Genomic DNA, 23,087 nt, shown 5'->3' on the forward strand with positions numbered 1-23,087 from the left:
GAGATGAACAAGAACAGAGGCTTTTGCAGAAGCTGGGGTGGGAAAGCTGTGGGAGGATGGGGATGTGTGCCACTCTGGGACCCTCTCAATACTCAGGGAGTAGGGCCAATTACCCATCTTGCCTCCCCATGCACATTTAGAGATTTTCCTCCAAACCGAGGAGGCTGAAGACAAAGGAAACAACTTCCTTTTGAGGGTACAGCACAGAAACTGGCCACTAAATCAGGGCCACTAGGTCCTGACTTAGTTTCCCTAGGCCATCCCTGTCTGTAGGCTTGGGGATTTCTCATTTTGTCTCCCTGGCACTAATGCAGGCCCGAGCCCAGGAAGGCATAGCAGGGGCTAGAGGAACCAGGGGCCCCTGGGAGAATCTCTTCAGATCCCCAGGCCTTGTGGGGTCCTCATGGCTGGCATGTGACCCTGAATTTCCTGGCCCACACCCCACACTGCCCACAGAAGACAGACAGGAGTCCAGGGAAGAAACTGGGTTGGCAAACTTGTTTCATTGTTTTAAATGGTAGCCTTCTCTTTGTCAGAAAATAGAGCTGGGAGGCAAGTTCCCTGTGGGGAACAAAGCAACACCTGTCCTCGTCGCCATCATCATTTCTACAAGACTGCTGAGGTGACCTGCAGCCTGGCTGCGGTGTGCGGGCCTACCCCAGGTAGGACACCCAGGCTTTCCCTGGCTAGCCCACCTTGAGAAAGGGTGGAGGCTGCTGTCCAGCAGCCCTGAGGATCTGAGCTACATCTGAGCTACATCACCCTAGAACAGGGCCCAGGCAGGGTGGGATGGCCGGGTGCGGGGAGAGGCAGCAGGGATGGGCCAGGTGAACAGCACCCTCTTTGGAGGGGGCTGGTAGATCCCCACTTTCCTCTGGACATTTGGGGTCTCAGATTGCTGAATATGGTTGATGCCTGTGTGTATGTGTGTGTGTGGGCCTGTGTGTGTGAGAGAGAGAGAGACAGAGACAGAGACAGAGAGAGAGACTGTCTGTTTGAGGGGATGGGATGTAAGCTCTTTGGTTTTGGGGGTTGGGGCTCAGTCTGTTTTAACCCTCAAGAAATGCCTTCTGTGGCAAAGTCCTCCAGGTCATCGGTGGAGATGATGGCCAGGCCTGGGGCTTCCACTTCCTCATCCTCTAGGCCCCTGGGTGGCCCATGTGCATGCTGGGTGGCCTTGGGTGGGCTTGTGTCCCCCTGAGACCCAGCGTTGGGCCAAGGCCCTGTGTCGTGGACGCTGTGGGGCCTAGAGTGGAGGCCCTGCCCCAGGAAGGTGGGTGCGGAGAGCTGGGAAGAACAGCGCAGGGGCCTCAGCGCTGTGACAGGCACAGGCCGGAGACCTGGGTACATCAGGTAGGGCATTGTCAGGGTGTCCTGCCCAAGTGGCTCAGGGGAGGCCCCCTCAGAGGCGGGGACTGAGACCTTGACATACTTGCCAGTCTCAGGATCGTAAAAGGTCTTAATCTTCACCTGGAGGGGCAGGTCGAAGACGAAGTATTCCCCAGACTGTGGGTCCTGGAGGACCTTCTGCATGGCAGGGTACGGGGGCAGGGGTGCCAGGGACTGGGTCCCCCACAGCCGCCTCCCCATGGGTTCCATGACACCTGACACTGAGTGGCGGTGTGCAGGAGGGGGCAGTGCACGCACGGTAGGGAGCTGGGGTCCCTCCCCAAAGGCCCGGGGCCTACGCTCGGTCCCCTCGCGAACTTCACGGGCTTCACTGAGCCGCTCAGCCACCTGATCACTCTTTCTCCGCTTGCTGGCCAGCTTCTTTGCTCGCCGCAGGGCCTTCTCGGTTTTGGGGGGCACTGCGGGGGGCTTCTCAGCCACCCTCTCCAGCTGAATGGGAGGCTCAGGTCTTTCAGGGCTGGTGGCTGCATCTGGCAAGGAGCCTCTGGGGGAGAGCGCCCAGAGGTCCTCTGTGACCAGCTGGCGCTGGGGGTCTGAGCTATCTGGCTCCCACATGAGGCCATGCATCAAGTCTTCCCGCCGTGCCAGCCTGGTAGGATCTAGGCCAGCCCAGGGGCTCCTTGGGCTGCCAGGGGGCTCCTCGGGCAGCAGACCCAGGTCTCCAGGGGCCTGAGAGGCACTGTCCCAAAGGCTGTTGGCAGAGGGTGAGCAGGCGCTGCTCTCTCCCATGGAGCTGGGGTTGGGGGATGTCGCCATCTCGCCCAGGACCAGTCTTCGCCCTAGTGGCCCTGCTCTGGGTGCAGACAGAAACTGGCCTTGGATACTTTCCTGCTGCTCTTCCCAGCAAGTGGCCAGTGTCTGAGGGGTTGGCTGTTCTTCCAGATCACCCTCAGGGAAAGTGATGGTGGGGATGTGTCTAGGGGCAGCCGGCTTCCTGGAGTCTGTGGGCCTGCGCCTCCTATTGCTAGCTATGACTTCCTGTGCCCTATCTGGGGGTGGCTTCATCCTGTTGCCCTCTCCCGCCAGTGGCAGAGATGAGAAAGTCCCCTCAGGGTCTTGTTGAGAGGTGTCTGTCCCAGCTGCCACGGACATCTGCCCAGGATCCTCTGAGACCTCAAAGGCCATGTGCTTTGAGCGTGTGCCCCGCGTGTTAGCAGGTGTCGGGGTGCTGGGCATTTCCCGGCTTTCGAGGACACTGCGCCCTCCAGCATCCTCACCCCAGCCTTGCCTTGGTGATCCTCCCTCTCTGTGGCCACCTCCGAGCGAGTCCTCTGAGGACACCGTCCTCAGGAGTGGCAGGATGATGGGTTTGATCACAGGGGTGGCCCTTAGGGTGTTGTCTTTAATTGTGAACAGCAGGTGCTTATTCACAGCTGAAGATGGAGAAGGGGTGGGGTCTGTGGCCTGTGAAAGGGCCATGTCCTTATTTTCCCCCATCCAAGAGCCTCTGTGTTTTGCTTCCTTAGTGGACACGCTTCCGGGTCCGCCTGCACACAGACCTTCCCCTGTGCTTTGCGGTGCCTGACCCTGGCTGTGCTCTCCCATGCACATGTACCCATTACTCAGGACGTCACCTGTCCCTGTCACATGTCCCTTCTTCTCACTGTCACCTACACTCACATCATTCTTTCTGTCTTCCCGCTGGCTCTCGGAAAACCACGTCTTCTGCTGATCATCAAAGGAAGCAAAAGACTGATCTGAAGAGCTGGTGCTAAACTTTGTCTTCCTGCGGAGGCCTGGCATAAAGTCGGACTGGCTGTCACTATAGAACACATCCTCCTCCTCGGGGGACAGGGGTCCTGGCGAGGCTTTCTGGTCCAGGGGTGGGTTCGGAAGCCCTGTCTTGTGTTCAGGTTCTGTCTCCTGGGAGGAGGATTGCAAGAGACCGTTCTCCAGGTGGTAGGGCTTGGTTTGCCCTGTTTCCTGCCCAGTCTCCTCCTTGGACTCATTGGTGCACAACCTCAGGGACAGATGCTTCCTGGGACCCTGTCTCCTGCTGTCTGCATGCCAGGTGGATTCGGAAGAGCCTGGCTCTGACTCCCTGTCATCAGCATCTTTCGCCTTGCTGCCCCTTCCTGCAGCCTTCTCGCTGACACAGGAAGAGGTCGTGGCAGCTGTAGGGAGGGAGCCAAGGCTGTGCACTGAGGCCTCACTGGGGTGGGCTGGAGGGTTCTGGGTGCCGGTGTGCGAGGTGGTAGGGTCCTCAGCTAACCTCTCTGCAAATAGCTCGTTTGGAGGACTTTCCTCGATCCCGTTGGGAAGCACAACTCCGTTGCTCACTGACTCTTGTTTGCCATCAGCCTTCCCTCGGGATTTCTCATCAAAGCCTTTGGACAGAAGGGAGGGACTGTATGTGCTCTTGACGCGCTTCCGCACGTCCTTGAGATTGAACAGCAGGCTGGGTGCTTTGGATTTGTAGCTGTCTCTTGATGGACACTCGCTGGGCTCCCGCTCCTGATATCCATTCAGCTGCCCTGGTGGGGACGGGCTGGTCTCCTCTGGCCGGCTGTCCAATGACTCCAGGGCGTGCTTGGTGGGGATGATAGGGGTCAGGAGTTTACTGATATTGAAAGGAGGGCTGTAATGCGGGTCGCGGTCCCCAGCCACGTCCATGGTGTCGTTCTCTGCGGGGTGCGCCTGTACGTTGTGCTTTGTGTACAGAGTGGGGCCTCTCCGCTGGGTCTGTTTCTGTTCCTCTGCAACATCTACCAGATTTTCCTTCCCTCCCCTGTTGGTCTTCGGCTTTCTCCACGGAGGCTGGGTTGGTTTCACCTGAGGGTCAGGCTGTGAGCTGGGTGGTTTTCCCTCCACCTGGGCTCCCAGATCCCTGGCTCCCCAGGGTCCAGAGGTGGACAGAACCCCCGTGGCTGAGCAGTTCTCCTCCTGAGCACAGCTGGGCCGCATGGGGCGGGGAGAGACCTTGTGCTGCGGAGCATGGGCCTCTCTTATGGGGGTTGCATCCTCGTAATGTCTGGGAACTTTGTTTTCAGAGATGCTTTCAGAGACATTCTTTCTCTCCAGCAGCTTGGGTTGGTGGGCGTCCCACGACTCGAAGGCACTATTCTCACTGTGCAGAAAGGTCCTTTTGTGCGCCCACTCCTGGACTCTGCTAGGCTCCACCTTGGCTGCGTGGTGTGGTGGAGAGGGGAATTTGGACTCGAATAAGCTGGCCGCGCTGTCCGGTTTTGACAAGAAGGTGCCGGAGCTGTGATGGGCCATCTCAGGGTTCTTAGGGGACTCTTGTTCTCCCTGGCTCTGGGTGGGCTGGTGACTGCCTTGGTGTACATTGGAGACTTCAGCAGGCACCCTCCTGACTGTCAGAAAGGCAGAGTCGAAGCAGAAGTTGACACTGCTATCTGGAAGAGGTGTGAATTTGGGGGGATTTTTGAGAGCTGGAGGCTTGCTGGGGGGTGGCCTACTGTCGCAGCGCTGGTTCTCAGTCCTGTCGAAAGACTTGATCAGGGATGATACTTTGGAAACAGGCTTGTTGTTGCTCCGCAGGCCAGAAACTGGCACCTCTAGTCTCCGCTGGGCAGGAGTGGGTGGGGGGCTGCTTTTGGGGTACTTGTCCTCCCCTTGAACGTACTTGGGCAGCTGTTGGAAAGTGGCCGCCCAGCCCGTGTGCTCTGTGCCTTGTGGCGGAAGCTGGCTCCAGATGCCACTCTTCCTGTGGGCGTGGCTCACTGTACCTTGGTGGAGAGGCCCAAACACCCGGCGGGAGATGTCCGGGGACAGGGCCAGATCAGAGTCATGGAAGGAGGCCTCCTCAGAGACGCACAGGCTCCGGAAGGCCCGGTCTGTGAGGTTGCTCACCTCCCGGTCTGCATCATCCAGCACGCTGCCGATGCTAGAGGAGTCGCTGAAGCCATCTGTGCACTTCTTGTTGCCCTGCATGGCCCTGTTGGCGTGGGGGGGGTGGCGCGGGGAGGGCTCTGATGCTGCTGCTGCTGGAAGGATAGGTGCAGCCCACTTCCCACAAAATTGGAGCTTCCTGTGGACCAGTTCTAATCTCAAAGCACGGATTTTCTTTTTCTCTGCAAAAGAAAGAAATGCGAGGTGTGAGCAGGGTATCCAGTGTAACAGCTCCACACAAGCGCTCTCTGCTGCTCCAGGTGGGCAGTGGTGACTGTGATGATTGATTTTATGCCAACCTGGCTGGCCAGTGTTAGTTGTTTCCAGTATAACTTGCCTAAATGTTGCCATGACACTTTCAGATGTGACTGACCTGAGTCAGGAGACTGTAGGCAGATTTTCTTCCTTCATGCAGGCAAGCCTCATCTAATCGGCAACATCTTAAGGGGAGCATGCTTGAGAGGTCAAAGGCAATGAAAGCAAAAACTGGGCAAGCAAGATCACATCAAACTAGAAGCTTTCGTGCAGTGAAGGAAACAATTGATAAAGTGAAAGACAACCTTCAGAATGGGAAGAAGTATTCATTTGCAAGCCATACAACTGATAAGGGATTAATACCCCAATATATATAAGGACCTCATATAATTCAATAGCAAAAAAGACTAAAAATAAAGCAAAAGCAAATAACCCATCTCTATGAATTTCCTCTATGGCAGAGGAACTGAAGAGATATTTCTCAAAAGAAGAGACACGAATAGTGTAGGAAAAGATGCTCAATATCACTGCTCATCAGGGAGGTGCAAGTTGTAAGAATGCACTTGGTGGTGAGGGTGCTTTACATATAAAGCAAGATGAGGTGTGTTGGTGGTAATGGGAGGGAGAAGAAACCTTGTGCACCGCTGGTGGGAATGTACCTGCAAACAGCCTCATGGGAAACAGTATGGGGTCCTTCAAAACGCTAAAATCCACAATACTTCATGATTCAGTGGCTCTCTTCTGCGCATATGCCCGAAGTGAATGAAATCAGTACCTTAGAGAAGATGCTCATACTCCCGTGCTCTCAGCAGTGCTGTTCTAAGCAGGGGAACACAGGAGCATCATGAACGTCCATGGATGGACAGATGAATAAAGAAAGGTGCTCTATACATGGAGCAGAGTGTCACTTAGCCTGGAGAAAGAAGGACATCTCATCATTCGTCACAGCATAGGGGAACCGGAGTGTCCTTGCGCTAAGTGAAATAAACCACACACAGAAGGACAAGTATGATACCATTTGTGTGAGGACTCTGAAACATACCCCAAAGCAGAGCAGAGGTGGTGGCTGCTAGGGTCTGGGCTGAGGTGGGTGACAGGAAGGTGTTGCCAAAAGGCTCAAAGTTTGGAGTCTGCAAGATGCGTAAGTCCTAGAGTTCCCTGTCCGTCACAGTGCTTATAGTTTGCGGCCCTGTACTGAATATTTAGAAATTGGCTAAGAAGGTAGATCTGTGTTAACTGGGTTTCTCTCTCTCTCTTTCTTTCTCTCTCTCTCTCTCTCTCTCTCTCTCTCTCTCTCTCTCTCTCTCTCTCTCTGCCTCTGCACACATTCTGTTAGTTTGGTTCTGCAGAACCCTGACTGATACACAGCTTAAAGCCAGCTGTCATCTTTGCAAGTTTCCTGACACCCCATAGGGTGCCCCCATCTCCTCCACCCCTGGTTTATTATCCTGCTACTGAGCAAGACCTAAAACTAGGTTGACTTCTTTGCTGTCTGTCCCCACATTATCCCATAAGCCCTGGAGCTTAGGGGATGCTGGGCTCTGTGTTCGTTGTTGTCCCTCATCGAGGGATGCCGCTACAGGAGGACACGGTCCCCTGAGCCTGGGTGTCAGGCCCAGGATGCTCTGATGGCCCTAGGTGTGGCCTGCAGAGGAGCTGGTGGTTGAGAGGGGGCAAGGTGGCAGTTTGTGGCTACAACTCTGCTGTCCTCTGTTACTGGGCCCCTCCAGGGCTGGGCGAGCAGCCCCCACTGTCCCTGAATAACGCCACATCCCTGGGATCTCACGAGTTCTGCTTGTTCTTCTGCTGTACTCCTTCATGATAGTATCTTCTGTTTAAAAGTAATTGTCCTGAAACATACACAATATGGAATTTGGCATTTTCACCATGTGTGAGTGTGCAGCTGAGTAGTGCTGACCACACCACCATCCATCACCAGGCTGCTTCCTCTTGGAAAACCAAAGCTCTCTGTCCATGAAACACCAGCTCCCCACGGCCTCTCCCAGGCTCCATCATCCTCCCTTCTACTTTCTATCTCTGACATTGACAGCTGTAGGATCCTTGTAAGAATGGAAATGTACAGTATTTATCCTCTTGTGTCTGATTTATTTCTTTAGTACAAAATCCTTCAGGCTTTCTTATCTATATTGTAGGGTGTATTGGAATTTCCTTCCTTTTCAATGCTGAATTGTATCTGTTATACACCCCTATCCCTTTTCCCCTCCCTCTCCCTCTTTCTCCCTCTTTCTCCCTCTTTCTCTCTCTCTTTCTCTCTCTCTCTCTCTCTCTCTCTCTGTCTCTCTCTCTCTCTCTCTGACTCTGTCATCTCTGTCTATCTCATCTATGTATACTGCGCATACACACACAGGCTCATCCACTGATATCTGTGTGAATTGGCCCTTGACCCTTCTATGGATACCACACTCAAATCTCTTATGTAAAAAGTGTAATATTTTCATGTAACTTACACAATCTTCCCATATACTTTAAATTGTCTCTAGATGACTAATTATGCCAAATGCAATGCAAATACTCTATAAATAATTATTTTTATGCATTATTTAGGGAAGAATGACAAGGACAAACATCTGTACTTGTTCACTACAGAGCCTTTTGGATGTTTGAGGTCCACTTTGCAGACAGGACCCTGTGGACAGGGTGGACCACACCATATGCATGTCCATCACCACCAGTGGACACTCAGGTGGCTTCCAGCTTCTGGCTACTGAGGATGATGCTCTGTGAATGTGAGTCTGCAAATGTCTTTTTGAGACTTGGCTTTCCGTTCTTTGGGGTTCAATTCTCCTATACCCAAAGAGGGATTGCATGATCATATTGTGATTGTGTGTTCACTTTTTTGAGGACCCACCAGGCTGTTTTCTAGAGGGGCTGGACTACTTTGCATTCTCACTTCAATGTGCCAGTTTCCCTACATCCTCCTCAGCTGTCAGTATTTCCTATTTTTTTATATAGTATCCACCCTATGGTTATAGGGTGGGCATATCACATTGTCTCCTGGGTCCCAAGGTTGGGGACACTGAGCATGTTGCAGAGTATACATACTTCCAAAGCCCAGAATGCCACATAACCCAGAATGTTCCATAATGAACTTGTGAGATGCTTCATGAAAGAGCATTGAGTGGCCCTGAAAGGCCTGGGGTTTGGGGAGGGATGGTGGGCATCTAGCAGAGTGCTGTTATGTTCTTGATGGATGGAAGAACTTCTGTTTCCCACTGCCCTGTTCAGAGCGACAGGAGCTGGCCAGGTGGTACAACCTCCCTGCTTGCCCTTTGTGATATCAGCCAGTGCTTGGGAGGAGGGTGACAGTCTCCCAACAGGGCAAGGGTCCCACCTGGCTCACCGGGCACCCTGATTGGTTGCTGCTGGCTGCCGGGGCTCAATGTCCTCCCAGCATTGATGGGTGGAGCCACACGAGCCAGCATTAATTGTGCTCCCAGTATCCCCACGAGGAGGGGAAGAGATCTGTGCTGTCTGTTCTTCCTTTTTTATCCTAGAGGCTGGCCTGTGTTGGGGTCTGTTGTCGCTGGTCTCTTGATCACAGCATTTGGAAGTGCCCAAAGCCCATCCTTGGCAGGTGGTTGGATCTCTGAATGAAAGAGCTATGTTGTAGCATGAGGAGGACAGGACTCTGGTGTCCAGCAAGTGGCTGAGTGGACTGGGCACTGTGATCTGCACTGGGAAGCCTCTCTCATACTCCACAGCTCTGCCTTGAACACCAGGCTGCCCGCTGCTTGTGATGGACACACTCGGGAAAGCATAGCTTTGTGGAAGGCCACAGGAAGGGACAGCAGGGGCCCAGGTGGTGGCATGGGGGCTGGACCCCTCTGAGCTCCAGCTACACCTCTTTCTCACACCCCTCTCCTCCAACTGCTGATCTCTGAAAAGCTGGGAAAGCCAAAACTTGCACCACAGGCTTCTTGCAGCCACCATGGCCAGAGGACAGGATTCTAGTTCAAGGGGCAGAATCAGCCAGACATCTGGGGCAGGCCTTGTCTCCTTACCCAAAGTGTGGTCCCCGTCGAGTGGGGCCCTTTCTTCCTACTCTGACTGTGACAGCCAGCTGGAAACTGAAGACATGGCTTTTCCAGATCCACACTGGGCCATGTGCCCACGACCAGAATGGTGTCTCTGAGCACTGGTGGCCAGAGTTCAGAGTCGTGGTGTCAGCAGTGCTGGAGACTTCTAAGAGCTTGGAGGGAGGACTTGTCCCAGGCCTCACTCTTTGAGGTATAGATGTGACCCCTGTGGGTTCACCTTGTCCTCCCTTGCTGCTGGTCTTTGTGTCCATATTTTCCCTTTTAAGAGGATCTGAGATAGACTGGATCAGGGCCCACCTACATACCTTATCATTATTTCCAGTGGGGTCCTGGAGTTAGGACAACAACATGTAGATTCTTAGGGGACCGAGTTCTACCATAATGTGGAGGCATTGGGTCTGCAACCCAAAGGACAAGCAACCATGACCACCAAAGCCCATCTTGCTGGGGATGGCAGCATTAGCAGTGGGTAGCCGGGACCTTGATGAAGGATCCATCAACTCTGAGGAGGAGCTTAGTGGCTTTGGCCACTGTGAGCCATGTTTCCTGTCCTTAGCATCCTCCAGGACAGTGCAGGAGGATCTCCTTGTGTCCCACGTGCTGGGATTTTAAACCTGGCCATGACGGGTAACGAACCCAAGAATCCTGGGATTCCTACACTTTTACTTCAAGATAAAAATGGGGTTGGTGCAGATTGAAAGCTAGAATCTCAGAGACATGTAAAAGCCCCCACTGTCTATCTTTAGGAATCTGCTATGGTTTTTGAATACCCTCCCCTAAGAACCTTGACTTGGGGGAACTGCTTCTCCCCACTGCCATGTTTGGTCTTGGGGTGCAGAGTCAAGGTGCAGCTTCCAGGCCAGAGTGGAGATGAAGCCCAAGACAGGACCAAGTATTGCCTGTTTTTCCTGGGCTCCAGGGGCTCTGGCAATGCCTATCCTGCCCTCCCACTCCTGGACCCCAGGATCCAATTTCCTTCCTGTCCCTGTGCCTGGTTTCTGTTGTCTGTGGCCCTAATTGGTCTCATATTTCATCCTAATTCCAAACAGCAGTGAAGATGCTCACAGACATGGCACCCAGAACTGCCACAGGCCAGATGGCCATGGACCAAAGCCTACAGAAGCAGGTAAGCTTTTCTTCTTTCAAGTTCATTATCTCAGGTGTTTGTCTCAGGGACAGGAAGTGGCCTGCACACATACCTGGTATAGCAGCCGGGGGTATGTGTGCCTGTCTTATTATGTTTCAGAGTCTGTAGTTTCCAAACTTCTTTTCTTGTTTGCTTTTGATATCACCATGGCCCATCTAGAAAGAAGAGGGAAAGTAATTTTAGTGGAACCCAATGGACCAAAAGGCCAGGAATATGCTCCTTGGAAAACCATCTTTAAACACCAAAACATGGTTATAATTTGGAATGCAATTGACTTGCAGTCCTTTTTTTAAAAATTCAAACACAGACTCAACAAAATTCCAGACATAAGCATTTTCAGGGAAAACCAACACAAGGTTAATTCATATTCCTCTCTAATATTCATGAATTTGTCCACCATCCAAGCAATCCTCAGGGACCTCTTTTAAGCCTTTGGGATTCCTAATACAATTGGCCCAGTTATGAATTTATTATTATTTACTTGTTTCTTGCTAGTAAAACTTGACCAAAGGCTCTTTGCTTACTGAATTAGGGACTCAGGTTTGCAGCGCTGGGAACCAGAGTGGCCAGGTTCAAGCGGCAACAGCATCATCGGCGTTCGATTTACTGTTGACAGGAGACTGAAGAGTCTGTTGTGACAGCGAAAATAACCAGAAAGCTGTCTGGGAGGATATTCAGTGACCTCAGGATGAAGTGTAAACTAATTAAAACAATCCCACTCTGCAAATCTTAAATGCAAACCCCAGGGGGTTCCACAGGACCTTCTTCACGCTGCAACACCTGGATATCAATCTAGTCTGAGATTGTTTATTAATCATATTAGTTATAGTAACAATTCAGATTTGGGAGCATATTTCTTTGGAGAGTAGCAGGCATTCACTGGCTTGGGCCGTGCGGCGAGGCCCGTCTGACTTCCCAGCTGGCTGTGCCTTCCCTGAGGCTCCCATGGCTCTGACACAAATCATATGTTGAGTGTCACCCAGATGTTTAGAAACTGGAGATCACTCTCTGTCCTCCCCCAGAAGCTACCCCAGCCTTCAGAGGGGCCCACCTGGCTTTGTGCACTCAGCATACTGACAGCTCAGTCATGTTTGTGGCAAAGCTCTGAGCTACAGGTCTGCATCTTGGTTCACTGTCTCTGCAAGGGCCAACTGAGGCACAGAGAAGGGGAGTGCGATAGCAGCAGAGACCCTAGTCCTGTGTCTTAAGGCCATCTGAAAGTCAGACTGTGTCTCTTGCATCCCCCTATGCTAAGCCCACTCCCCTGCCTGTGTCCCATGCAGGGCTCAGGGAGGAGGGTGGGTACCATCTGGGGCAGACAGGGGCAGGACACTGGCGTGGAATGACCTGTGGCATTTGCTTTGTGGACACTGAGGGGACCTGTTGCTCTGGTCTCCTTGTCATTACTGTGGACACATGCTTCCCAGAAGCCAGTGCCTGCACATCTCTGGAACTTGCATGCCTTCACCTGGATGCCTGTTAGGTGAAGAGATAGCACTGCAGGTGACAGCCACACTGAAAATGGGCACTAGAGGGTCCATGCCACAAGTGAGGACCCAACGAGGGGTGTATTCTGTGTGGCAAGCTGGAGCCAGCCTGTGTGGTGCAGCTGGTTCTGCATGACCCAGAAACACAGAAGGGACACAGGGCCTGGTACTTGGGGACATATGTGGGGTGAATGCCTGCACAGCCCAGATGTGAGCATGGTTCTCTCCTCATGCAGAGGCCTCTTGAGAACAGGACACACAGCCAAATGAAAGTGCGTGCCATGGATGAGCCCCTTCTGAGATGAGAAGATAACACCAGAGGAGAAGCCAGCAGTCCATGTATCACAACTGGTGGGTGACAGGCCGGGTCCCAGGCTATGTGATCCTGGGGTCCGTGCACAGCAAGGGAAGGATAGTTGAGGTCTGGAGCTCCAGCAAGCTGAACACACAGGACACCCTTGGATGCCAGGCTCAGAGGACATGAAATCCTTTGTTATACTGGGTATATTCCAGGCCAGACACAGGCACACTCACAGGAGGACAATGGCTTGTCTGGAAGTCATTGTACATGGAGCTTCCTGGGCAGGAACCTTGAGCCTTTATAGCTTTGTAGGCCCAGGGTGGATCCGAATTGCAGGAAGCTGGTGTAAGAACCTGAGCTGGGATGATGACACAGGGACACTGTGGGAGGACAAGGTGACAGCAATGTCCACCTGTGCACATCACCTTGCAGGTCTGATCCCTGTACCCCTCTGAGGGTAGGGGGGATACAACTTGTGGTCACCATTTTCTCAGAGGAGAAAGAAGGCACAGAGAGGTGTAGGGTGAGGCTCAGTGTCACACAGCCTGTAGGGACAGAAGGACTGGGCTGGGGTCCAGCTCAGGTCACCTTTGAGGGCTTCTCCAGACTAAAGCCCCACCTCTGCCTGGCCCCTGCTTGGGCTCTGGAGAGTTGCAGGCGTGTCTGGGAACGTGAGCTCGGTGTCACTGTGGTGTCATGTCATGGGGTCTCCTCAGCCCAGGCCTTTGAGCTGATTCTGCTAGTTTCTCAGCCCCTCTTGGGCTGCTGGGGATGCTGGGTCACCTGCTCTAGTCCATCTGTCTATCTTTCCGGAGGAAGCGCTGGGTCGGCCTTGCTGTGGGGCTGACCGCTGGCCCACACTGTGGTTTGAGACGAGGCCGGGGGGGTGATTTAATTGTCTTAATTGAGTGGTGTTTCTGCTGCCCAGCGAGGGGAAGTGCAAGGCCACAGGATGGCAGGGCTGGCTTTATCACACCACAGGGCCCCACTATTGCCTCTGCTGTCTCTTCTGGGCCCAGCTCAGGAGGCACAACCTGGGGAGCCTTCAGGAGGGGTCTGCAGGGTGAACCAAGTTCCCTATCTGTGCGCTGCTTGCAGGCTTCACCATCCCTGTGATCGTACATGCAGCCCACATTGAGCTGGATGTTTCATTGATGGCGACTTGGAATTCTTAGAGTTCTGGGGTGGGGGCAGGACCAGGCACTGGCGGGCTGCTGTGACAGCCACTGCTCACCATGTCCTGGGGGCACAAGCATCCAGCAACACAGGCCTCACCAGTCGATCCTCCAGAGAGAGGCAGACATGGGAGGGGTCTGGGCAGCAGGCTCAACCCTCACCGGTTGTGCCGGTACCCACTGGCTGGCAATGAAACCCAGACACCCAGCTCCTCCCCTGGCACAGCTAGGGAAACTGAGGCTTAGGTGAGGGGCTGGCTGGCTGTCCCTCTCCCAAGCCATCCAGGACTGGATCTGGCAACAGCTCATCAGTGGCCTCACAGTCCTGCTCTGTGCACCATGATGCCTTCTCTGCTTCCACTACCATTTGTCCGTTCTCAACCCCTTCTGACCTTCAGAAAGCAGAAACTGCAGTTCCTTTGGCTCTCTAGGAGAGGTCGTGTGCTCTACACACTGAGCTCAAAGCCCTTCTGTGCAGCCGTTCATGGAGCACCCGTGTTGCCTGCCTGGGCTGGGGACAAGGCTGAGGCAGGGCTGACCTGGGCAGGTCTGAGTGTTGCTTGTTAGGAGCATGTTCACCACGGATGGCTCCAAACCACCTCCCGACTGGGCCTCGCTGCACCTCAGATGCAGCCCTGAGTTGCGTGGAAGTCCTGCATATCTCTTGGGCCTCTAGGGACCCAAGGCCTGGGGCTTGCATGTGGGGAGGGCAGCAGCCTAGGCTGACTGGATAACCTGAGGCTCTGGAGCTTGCTAAGAGCCATGGTGGATATGGGGTGGTTGGTCCTGGGGTCCAAAGGAAGCTGAACCCCCGCAGGAATCAAGTCACACATGCAGGACCACCAAGTCTGGGGCAGGCAGAGGTCTAGGACACTCCTGGGATCGGGGGGGAAGCCAGCTGGCTCAGCTTGCACATTGTGAGCATGAGGTCACCTCTGCCACGCTCCAACCCCAGGAGTGCCTGGGGGTTGGATTCCTTGTCAGGGGGCTCAGCTCACCTGAAGCCCACCCTGCCCACAGAGCCCATCTGTGAATCGACGTGAGCCATGTCCCTAGAAGCCTTGGGACGCTGCCCAGAGGGTGGTTGCAGCTGCAGGGAGAGCGCCCAGGCCTGCCACAGTGGACGCTGGTGATGCTGAGATGCTGGTTCCAGGTATCACAGGCCCAGGGCTGGACCCCAGGCTCAAGAGATGTGAAAGGTTATGCAAAGAAGGAGGGAGGGAATCCCTGCTGGACTAAGGGGTCTGCATGGTGCCCCTCTGCTCCCTCTGCAGATCCCCGGGGCTGCCCCCAGCAAGGGCCCAAGGCTCCTCCTATGGGCTCTGAGGTGTCCAGTGCTATGTGCTAGAGCAATTGCTCCGAGCTCTGGCTCAGGCCACGGAAGACCTGTGCCTCTCCTGTCCCTTCTTCACACTTTCTCAGAAATAGGGCAACAGGTTGTCCCATTGCCCAGCAAGGACCTTGGGGTCCCCACTTGCCTGTGGGGTGACAGCTGGGAAACAAGGAGACAGATCAGCAGGAATGGTTTTGCTGCTCAAGGAGGTAAGACGCTTGGATCTCCTTCCTCATCACTCAGCCTGAACTGCAGGGCAGTGCTCCCTGCCAGGCCCGGCTAGGACAGCCACCAGGGGAGGGACAAGGTCCTTAGAGACACAGGGCCACCACGCAGGCCCTCCTGAGTCTTGGATCTGCTGAGCAGAGCTGTCAGCTGCGGACCTCTATGTCTCATCTGGAAGGCAGAGTGGACGCCATGCACCTCTCAGAGCAGCTCCTAACAGGCTTCTTCATGTGGCACCGCAGAACCTGCTGAGAACTCTGGCGTAGCATCAGGGAGCACAGCAGGGTCATCCCCTGGGCTCACACTTTCCCTGTGTCATCTTGGTCATGTCACCTGCCACTGTAAAATGGGGATAACGCAAGCTGGCTGTGCCCTGCCCTTTCCATGCTGCTCCAGTGCTGGGGACAGGGAAAGTTGGCTTGTTCCCCCCCGGAAGACCTGGTTGTGGCATCTCTGGGTCCTGGGTCCTCCCTTTGCTGGGGAAAAACATCTTCCCATGGTGAGGTAGGTGGTCGTATTTGTTTCCTTCGAGGCAGGGAAAGAAATACTCTTATATCACAGCACAGCACAGGCTCCGAGTCACAGGGAGGCAGGGAAAGTCACACCAAACCCGCCCTCCTTACGTGCACTGCGCTGGTAACTCCAGCCTGTCCCACTTGGCTGGGATCTTCCATGTCAAAACCACTTGCCACTTAGTGATTCTGAGGCTCGGTGCTGCCTTGGGGTCCACGGCCTCTCCCAAGACACTGTCCAAGACCAGAGCCTCTGGCTGTCCTTGAAGGGCTCATGTGTGGCTTCGGGGAGGCTGGGCTTCCATGTGGACGGAGCACTGGAGACTGGAGATCTGGTGCAGGGACTGCCAAGTACAACATGAGCAGAGGAGATCCACTGCTGGTGGGTCCAAGGCTGGGCCTTGCCTTTTTGCTTCTGGGCTGGGTCCACAGTCTCCATATAGTGTCTGTGCCTAGCACAGGGCCGGGCATTTATTTGTTGAATGAATGAATGAATAAAGCGGTGTTCCTGCTTACTGAGCACCTGGTGTAACCCAGCATTCCTAATTAATATTATTATTAACTCAGCAGCTACTTTACTCTTGTTCTTTACAGAGGAAGAAGACAGAGTCCAGGGTGGCATGGGCAAGGCATCCCTGCCTCCTGCATTCAAACCTCCCTACAGATTCTGAGAACCTCTCTTGTGCACGCTGTCCCTTGGCAGCGTCCTGCAACCCGGTACTCTCAGCCCTTCCCTTGGATTTTCTTGGAGCTCATCTTTAGACTTATGGCCCCAGGCAGAGCATCTACTCCCTGTGTCCCATCACACCCGGATTCTGGAGTGTGGGGTCTGTGGTGTCCCTTACGGACTGGGACGCACGGCTCTAAGGGAACAGCTTTAATCAGACAGACTTCAGACAAGTCACTCAATTAGCCCAAGTTCAGCCTTACTTTGGTCACCTTGGGGGCAGTGGAACAGCTACCTGGGAGCCTGATAGTCCTTGTGACTGCATGATGGCTGGCCCAGGGGCCAGCCCACGCAGAAGCATTGCTAGGAGCAGGGGTGTCTGAGCACCTGGTCCCCGGGAAGGCAGCTCCCAAGTGTACGAGGTAGGGCAGGAAGGAGTCGTGGGCAGGGCTCCTCACAATACGTAGGCGGGGCCTGCAGAGTCCTTCACGCTGTCTGCAGCCCTAATTCTCCCACCTGTGATGGCACTCTACAGGCTGGGTGCACAGCAGAGGAGAGAAGAGGAGACTCACTGACCAACAGTGGAGCTGGCCAGCACCTGCCCTCTTCATGGAGCTCCTGCAGGAGCAGGGTTTGGGATTGCCCCCAGCCTGCTATCTCACATGGAAAGGAAGCCAGGTGAGGTGCTTAAAGCAATGGACCTGCCGACAGGCAGAAGCCAGCCCCTTGGTAGTCTCCTGTCGGGTCTGAGAATAATGACAGCAACTTGCTCCCTTTCTCTCCTAAGAAAATGTCAGGTCAGGTTCTGGCCTCTCAGCATGACCAGGGCTTTTTCAGCAGTGGGCCCAGGTATTAGCACTGGGGCAAGTCCCACAGACATGTTGAAACAGAGGCCAGACCACTTCCAGGGGGCTGTAGCCTCCTTGGTCAATGGGCCGCAGGGTTGCCATCATCTTGGGGAGGTCACCTGTATGGAAGGCACAGAGACGGATCAGAGACATGGCCCTCTCTAGGACAGCTGTCCATAAGGGGAGAGCAGGAGAGGAGAGAAGCCGCTGCTGGGGCCTGAGGGAGGAGCAGAAGGATGCCCCTGTGGGCAGGGTCTGCTTGGAGCAGCCACCACCAGGGCCAGTGAAGCAAAAAGCGGAGCCCAGGTCGGCCCCATGCCCCCTCCCCAGCACTGTGTGACCTCAGCAAGTCCCCTTCTCTCTCTGAGCTCCCAAGAGGCCAGGCGCCCAGACAGATGTGCACAGAGCAAGGTCCCCATCCACAGCGCCAGCCAGTTAGTTTGGGTGGCCTGAACGTGTCTCTCGAACTCACGCTGAGCCTGGTCTCAGGACTGGGGGCCTCTGGGAGGTGACGAGGTCACACAGATGGAGTCCTCATCCGCGGGGCTTGTGCCGTCAGGAAGGGGCCCTGAGTGCTCTTCTCTCCTCCCTGCGCTGGCAGGCGAGGACGCAGGGGGTGCTGCCCCCTCTGAAAAGAGCCCGCACGGTGTGGTGGGGCCTCGGGCTCGGACTTCCAGCTCCAGCGCTGTGAGACATAACTGCTCTGTAAGCCACACAGCTGATGGGATTTTAGGGACTAAGACAGAGACCTGGGGCTTTGGAAGAGGACTCCTCAGCTCACATCCACCATGGCAAAAATAACATCCCACAGCATCACCAAGCACATCTGAGAAGCATCCGTAGGTGCTTACGGAGAGTCCTAAAATCTAAAACCAGAAATTCCACTGGACCCACTTCTTCCCTTTCTAAGTGTCTTCCTGAAAGAGTTAATAACATAGTAAAATGATCCATGCATCCCATGTTTATAGCAGCACAACTCATAATATCTAAATCTTGGAAGTGGCCTATATATATCCATCAACAGATGAATGGAAATGGAAAATTGGTATTTACACACCATGGAGTACTACTCTGCCATAAAGAAGGATAAATTGGAGTCATTTGTAGGAAAATGGATGCACCTTGAGACCATAATGTTAAGTGAAATAAATGACACATATGTAAGCTTAAATACTGCATGATTTCTCTTATATGAGGAACTCAAAGTATAAAGAAATTAAGGAGCAAAGTAAGAGATAGCCAATAGGAAACAGAGAGATAGGTCTTCTGCAAAGGGAAGGGGACTAAGTAATGGAGAGAGCAGGGAGGGAGGAGAAGGGCAGTTACAGAGAATTAAGATGTGCTGTGCACACGCACCAACTCGCCACCAGGAATGTAATCAGTATGAACTGCAAACATGCACTAATACAAATGAAACTTAAGTGCTGTGCACATTTCTCCTCCCCAGATGGGGGCATAGGAAGCTGGTGGGAAGGCTGTGGACCCCTTGGGCCTGGATCCAAGCTGTGCCAGCTCTGCATGGCCCTCAACAAATAACATGTTGGCTTTGTGCCTCCGTTTCCTTGTTTGTGAAATGAGACCAGTAACAGTCCTTGCCTCGTGGGTCTGTTGTGAGGGTGATGAGGCTGGCTCCTGACACCACCACTGTCACCAGCCGGTAACCCAGGTAGCCCCAAGTCAGGGGTCATTGGACCCACCACAAAGGGCTGAGAGAAGTGTGGGAAAGCCCTGGAACTGACCCAGACCTGACCAGAGCTCTGAGGGCCCCCAGCCTTGGAGTCACCTCTGAGTCTTTCCTCTGGGTGCCCTGGGTCACCCAACCCCTTCTACACCACCAGGATCTGGTAGCCCAGTGAGAGCCTGCTCCCGTCTGGAAGCCCGTGTCCACATTTCTTAGGCAGCTGCTGAGCCAACCTGGGCCAGCCTTGCTGTTCAACTACAGAGCACATTCCCAGGCTCATAGTGAGCATTCAAGTTCTGCTAATGTGACCCAGAAGTTTTAACCCTCTTCTGGTCCTCGGGGCGGGCGGTGGGGAGAAGAGGGTGTCCTGTGTGCTCTGAGGCACTGCTGTACAGTTTAGAAACGTCATGCTTAGGGCTCCACCCGGAGTGCTGAAGGTGCACAGACCTGAGACTCTCTCTGCTCAAAGGGACAGGGGCCACACATACAGCCAGGGGCAGTGTCCAGTCGTCACTGCAGGCATGGGCCAGCCCTGCATGGTGCCGGCTGCTCTCTAGCTGAGCAATGAGCTTGGAGGGCTTTCTCCTTGGTGACCCTAGGAAGGGATAAACCCAAGCTGATGATTAAGCAGGAGAAGAAATTCCCCAAATCGAACAGGAAGAGAAGAAAACAGTTCTTGCGTTTCTCTCATATGCTGGGTGCCTAGGACTCATTTGTCCATTACACTCATGGGGGCCCTCGCGTGGGCACTGGTGGTGTCCCCATTTCACAGAAGTGCAGACTGAGGCTCAGGGCTTGCTGAGAGGAGCCAGGGCTGGCTGTGATGCTGATCTGCCATCAGGCCACCAGGGTAGCTTCCTGAAGGGCCAGAGACCTCCTGCATTGTGTCTTCTGTGTCTTCCAGAGCATTAGGCTTCAGGTCACTTGACCACTGAACGTTGGACCCCTTCCCGAGCTGTGCATCCTTGGACAAATCATGTAACCTCCCTGTGCCTCAGTCCTGCCCCTGGGAAGGGGCTCATGTGCCTCACCGAGCTGACCTCAGGGCTCACAACAGAGCCACTAGGGCTCTGGCCCAGGCAAAATTGCAGACAATGGTGGCCACCATGCCCGGGGGTGGGTTGGGGCTAGGGCTGGGACCTGATGCCAGATGCTTAGCTCTGTGTGTCTGACCATGACTTCTGCAGTCTTCGGGCCTGATCTGCTTTTGAGAGGGGCCCACAGGGCCAGAAGAAGGGACAGCCTGGTGGTGCTGCATGTGGCCTGGAGGCCTCAGGACAAAGCCAGCCAAGGCAGCTCCAACGTGCCCTGGCCCTGGCAGAGGAGCTCAGTGGCACAGGTCTGGAAGCAGCCTCCAGACACGGCAGGCAGAGGTGGCAAATGGCTGGGTGGCTGCAGGAACCCGTGGGAAGTGGTTAAGAGAACTTAGTCTTTCCTCTCCTGCTTCCTCATGCTCTGGCAAAGCTTTGCAACCAGAGAGGCTGAGGCAGGACACTTACTCAGATGCTCAAGGTCTGGAAAGGGCCACTTGAGGAGGAAGGAGCCATCCAAGACAGGGAGGAGCCCAGCACCTCAGGAAGCCATGGGCCCCTGGGTTGTGTCCCATCCAGTCTGGGTCCTCGGGGCCCGAACTGAGAATAGACAGTGTCCCTATTGTCCAGGAGAGCATCCCTAAGACACTGTGTCCTAGGACAGAGGCCCCCCAGGTCCTGGGGACAAAGACAATCCTGGTACCAGGAATGGTGCTGGGACCAACTGAGGCAGGCTCTGTAGAAGATGCCATCGTCTCCTGCCAGCCAGAAGGGAATCCACACACTTGCCCTGGCCTCAGGAGGCCACTGTCACTCAGACTCTACTAGTCACCACATGAGCAGCTGAGTCCCACATGAGCCTGTGACCTATGCTGGGTGACACCCTGGTGTCAGCAGGTTCACAAGCTCTGTTTTGGGGTTCCCAACTCTGCCTCAGGTGGATCCCTGGCTCCTCCTCTGACCTCTCCCAGCAGCTCATATCTGGAAACCCAGGGGGCCTATCAGATACACAGAGGCCTCTGGGAGTTTTTTCAGCTGACTGAATGAGACTTGCCATTGAGCCACAGGCTGTGGATTGGCTAGGATGTTGGGGACTCCAGCACTGTGTGGCCCACCGCAGGGGCCTTCCTTTGCCGCCCTGAGCTTCTTTCTACTGGTGCTGGGCACACAGAACCAAGCAGCCCAGCCTGGCCACAGATGGCACCCTGTTCCCAGCTCTGGTAGAGGCTGGGACAGGCTACTTCCAGACCCAGGGCTTCCCTTCTCCTGCGAGGACCTCCAGGGCATTCTTGGGGCCAGGACAGAGGCAACTCATGCAGGGAAGGGTGGCCTGGTGGACACATTCATCCCTGCCTGTCCCTCATGTCTCCCTTTGCTTGGTCTCAGGGTCTAGGGCCTTCACCTCCCAGGACCCCCATGCCACCAGCCTCTTCCTGCCACCAGACACAGTGGCTCCCATCCAATGAGCTCTGTCACCAAAGAGCAGGCACCATGTTTCCCAGTCCGGAGACCAGGGACAGACATGGGCTGGACTTGGGTTACCCGGAGAAAGTGGCTATTTATAAACCACTCGATAAGCATAATCTGCCCTGCTCGGCTGGCTGCACGGACACGACACACGGCTGGTGACTCCACGGTGAAGCTAAGCCTCCCAGCGCTACCATAGCAAACAGAACATTTCCTGTGCCAGCCAGACCTGAAAACAGGCTGTAGAGGGCAGAGGCCCAGCGTGCTAGCCTCTGGTCCCCAGGACCACTCAAGGCTAGCCTCTCAGCAAGACCTTCTTCCCCTGCTTTCTTGGGGTGTAGGGTGTTGCACTGGCCTTATGCAGCCAAATTCTGCAAAGAGCCACATAGCCAAGGACTTTGCTCTGGCAGCCCATATGGTCCCTGTGGGTGTGGTATAAAATAAGCCATAGACCATGAGCGAGCATGGCCATGTGCCAATAAAACTTTATTTATAAAACTAGGTGTCTGGCCCACAGGCTAGGTTCCCCATCTACTGAGGCAAAAATTCTCCGATGCTGGGAAACGGAACATCACTTACCATGCATATTTCAAGATTTATTCTCCAGGGTTCTTACCCTTGTGGTGGCATTTTAAAATCCCAAATAACTTTTCTTGAGGCTGTCTAGCTTTTTGTATATGGTCAAAGCTATTCTTCTCGCCTACCAATCTTTCTCCACAAAAGAAAACACTTTTTTAGATTGGCCTAGGAGGCCACAGGAGCCTGGCTGGGCCCCCAGGGTGTGTGGGGACAGGCGGCTGGGGGAAGGCTATGTCCTGCAGACACATGTGCCTCCGGGGTCCACAGACCAGGATGTCCCGATAGCTCTGTCCCCTGCTACCGCTGCAGAGACCCTGCCTGGCTCAGCTGTGGGGGAAACCAGAGTCACTTCCTCCGACCTGATTTCCCCAACTGTGGCCGGGGAGGTTGTCCAGGCTGGCCACACAGGAACTGGCATTTTGGCAGTGACCGCTCACTCGGCAGCATAGGAACAGAGCCCTGACAGATGACAGAGAAGGACAAAGTCTTGCGCGTGGGGACCACGTTCTCTGTACACAATCCACACGGCACGTCCAGAGAGCCCTCACCCTCCACCGCCCCACACACCCCACACCACGGCCGTCTCAGGCAGACATTCCCTACGCCATCAGTTGGCGTGCCCTGATCATGCCAAGGGACCCGCCTGTGTCTGCACTGTCTCTTCCGCGCCACCCGTCCCAGCTGCTGCTCCACAGGCCTCCCAGATCAGACTGCCCGCAGCCCAGTCAACTTCTTCCCCTGTGGGCCAGGGCTGCCTGGGGGACAGAGGACGGGAAACCCACACCTCCCAACTCTCCCAAACCCGCCCGACTATGGCCAGATCCTAGAGTCCGAGGGGCTTACCTCGGCAGAGACCCGGCGGGGACCAGTGTGCTGTGGAGGGGAAAAGGCAAACAGTCCACCCGGCGACACCCGTGTGGTGTCAAGTAACAGTCAGATTAAACAAACAGCCTCAGCGGCTATTTTTACATCCAGATCAGCCCGGGTAATAGATAACTTAGGGAGCGAGAAATTGCTTGCCGATTAGCTGGACCCTCCCCACGAGCCGATGTTCATCCA

At 54.6% G+C, this 23,087-nt stretch overlaps 1 protein-coding gene across 3 annotated transcripts; it reads right to left on the reverse strand.

Moving 5' to 3' along the window:
* Positions 1-484: 484 nt before the first annotated feature.
* On the reverse strand, positions 485-22,974 carry LOC102003387 (chromosome unknown open reading frame, human C10orf71). Of its 3 annotated transcripts, XM_005412572.2 has the most exons (4): positions 22,872-22,974; positions 10,775-10,877; positions 6,293-6,430; positions 485-5,444 (listed from the first exon to the last, which is right to left on the reverse strand). In XM_005412572.2, the coding sequence occupies exon 4, from the start codon at positions 5,302-5,304 to the stop codon at positions 1,057-1,059; it is 4,248 nt and encodes a 1,415-aa protein (XP_005412629.1). In that variant the 5' UTR covers positions 5,305-5,444; positions 6,293-6,430; positions 10,775-10,877; positions 22,872-22,974; the 3' UTR covers positions 485-1,056. The 3 variants fall into 3 exon arrangements, with proteins under 3 accessions (XP_005412629.1, XP_005412628.1, XP_005412627.1); XM_005412571.2 differs by lacking the exon at positions 6,293-6,430; XM_005412570.2 differs by lacking the exons at positions 6,293-6,430; positions 10,775-10,877; positions 22,872-22,974 and adding an exon at positions 6,177-6,240.
* Between the last annotated feature and the right edge of the window lie 113 nt (positions 22,975-23,087).

Source organism: Chinchilla lanigera, unplaced genomic scaffold, assembly GCF_000276665.1.
Source record: "Chinchilla lanigera isolate Chin_1 unplaced genomic scaffold, ChiLan1.0 scaffold00155, whole genome shotgun sequence".
Taxonomy (NCBI): domain Eukaryota; kingdom Metazoa; phylum Chordata; class Mammalia; order Rodentia; family Chinchillidae; genus Chinchilla; species Chinchilla lanigera.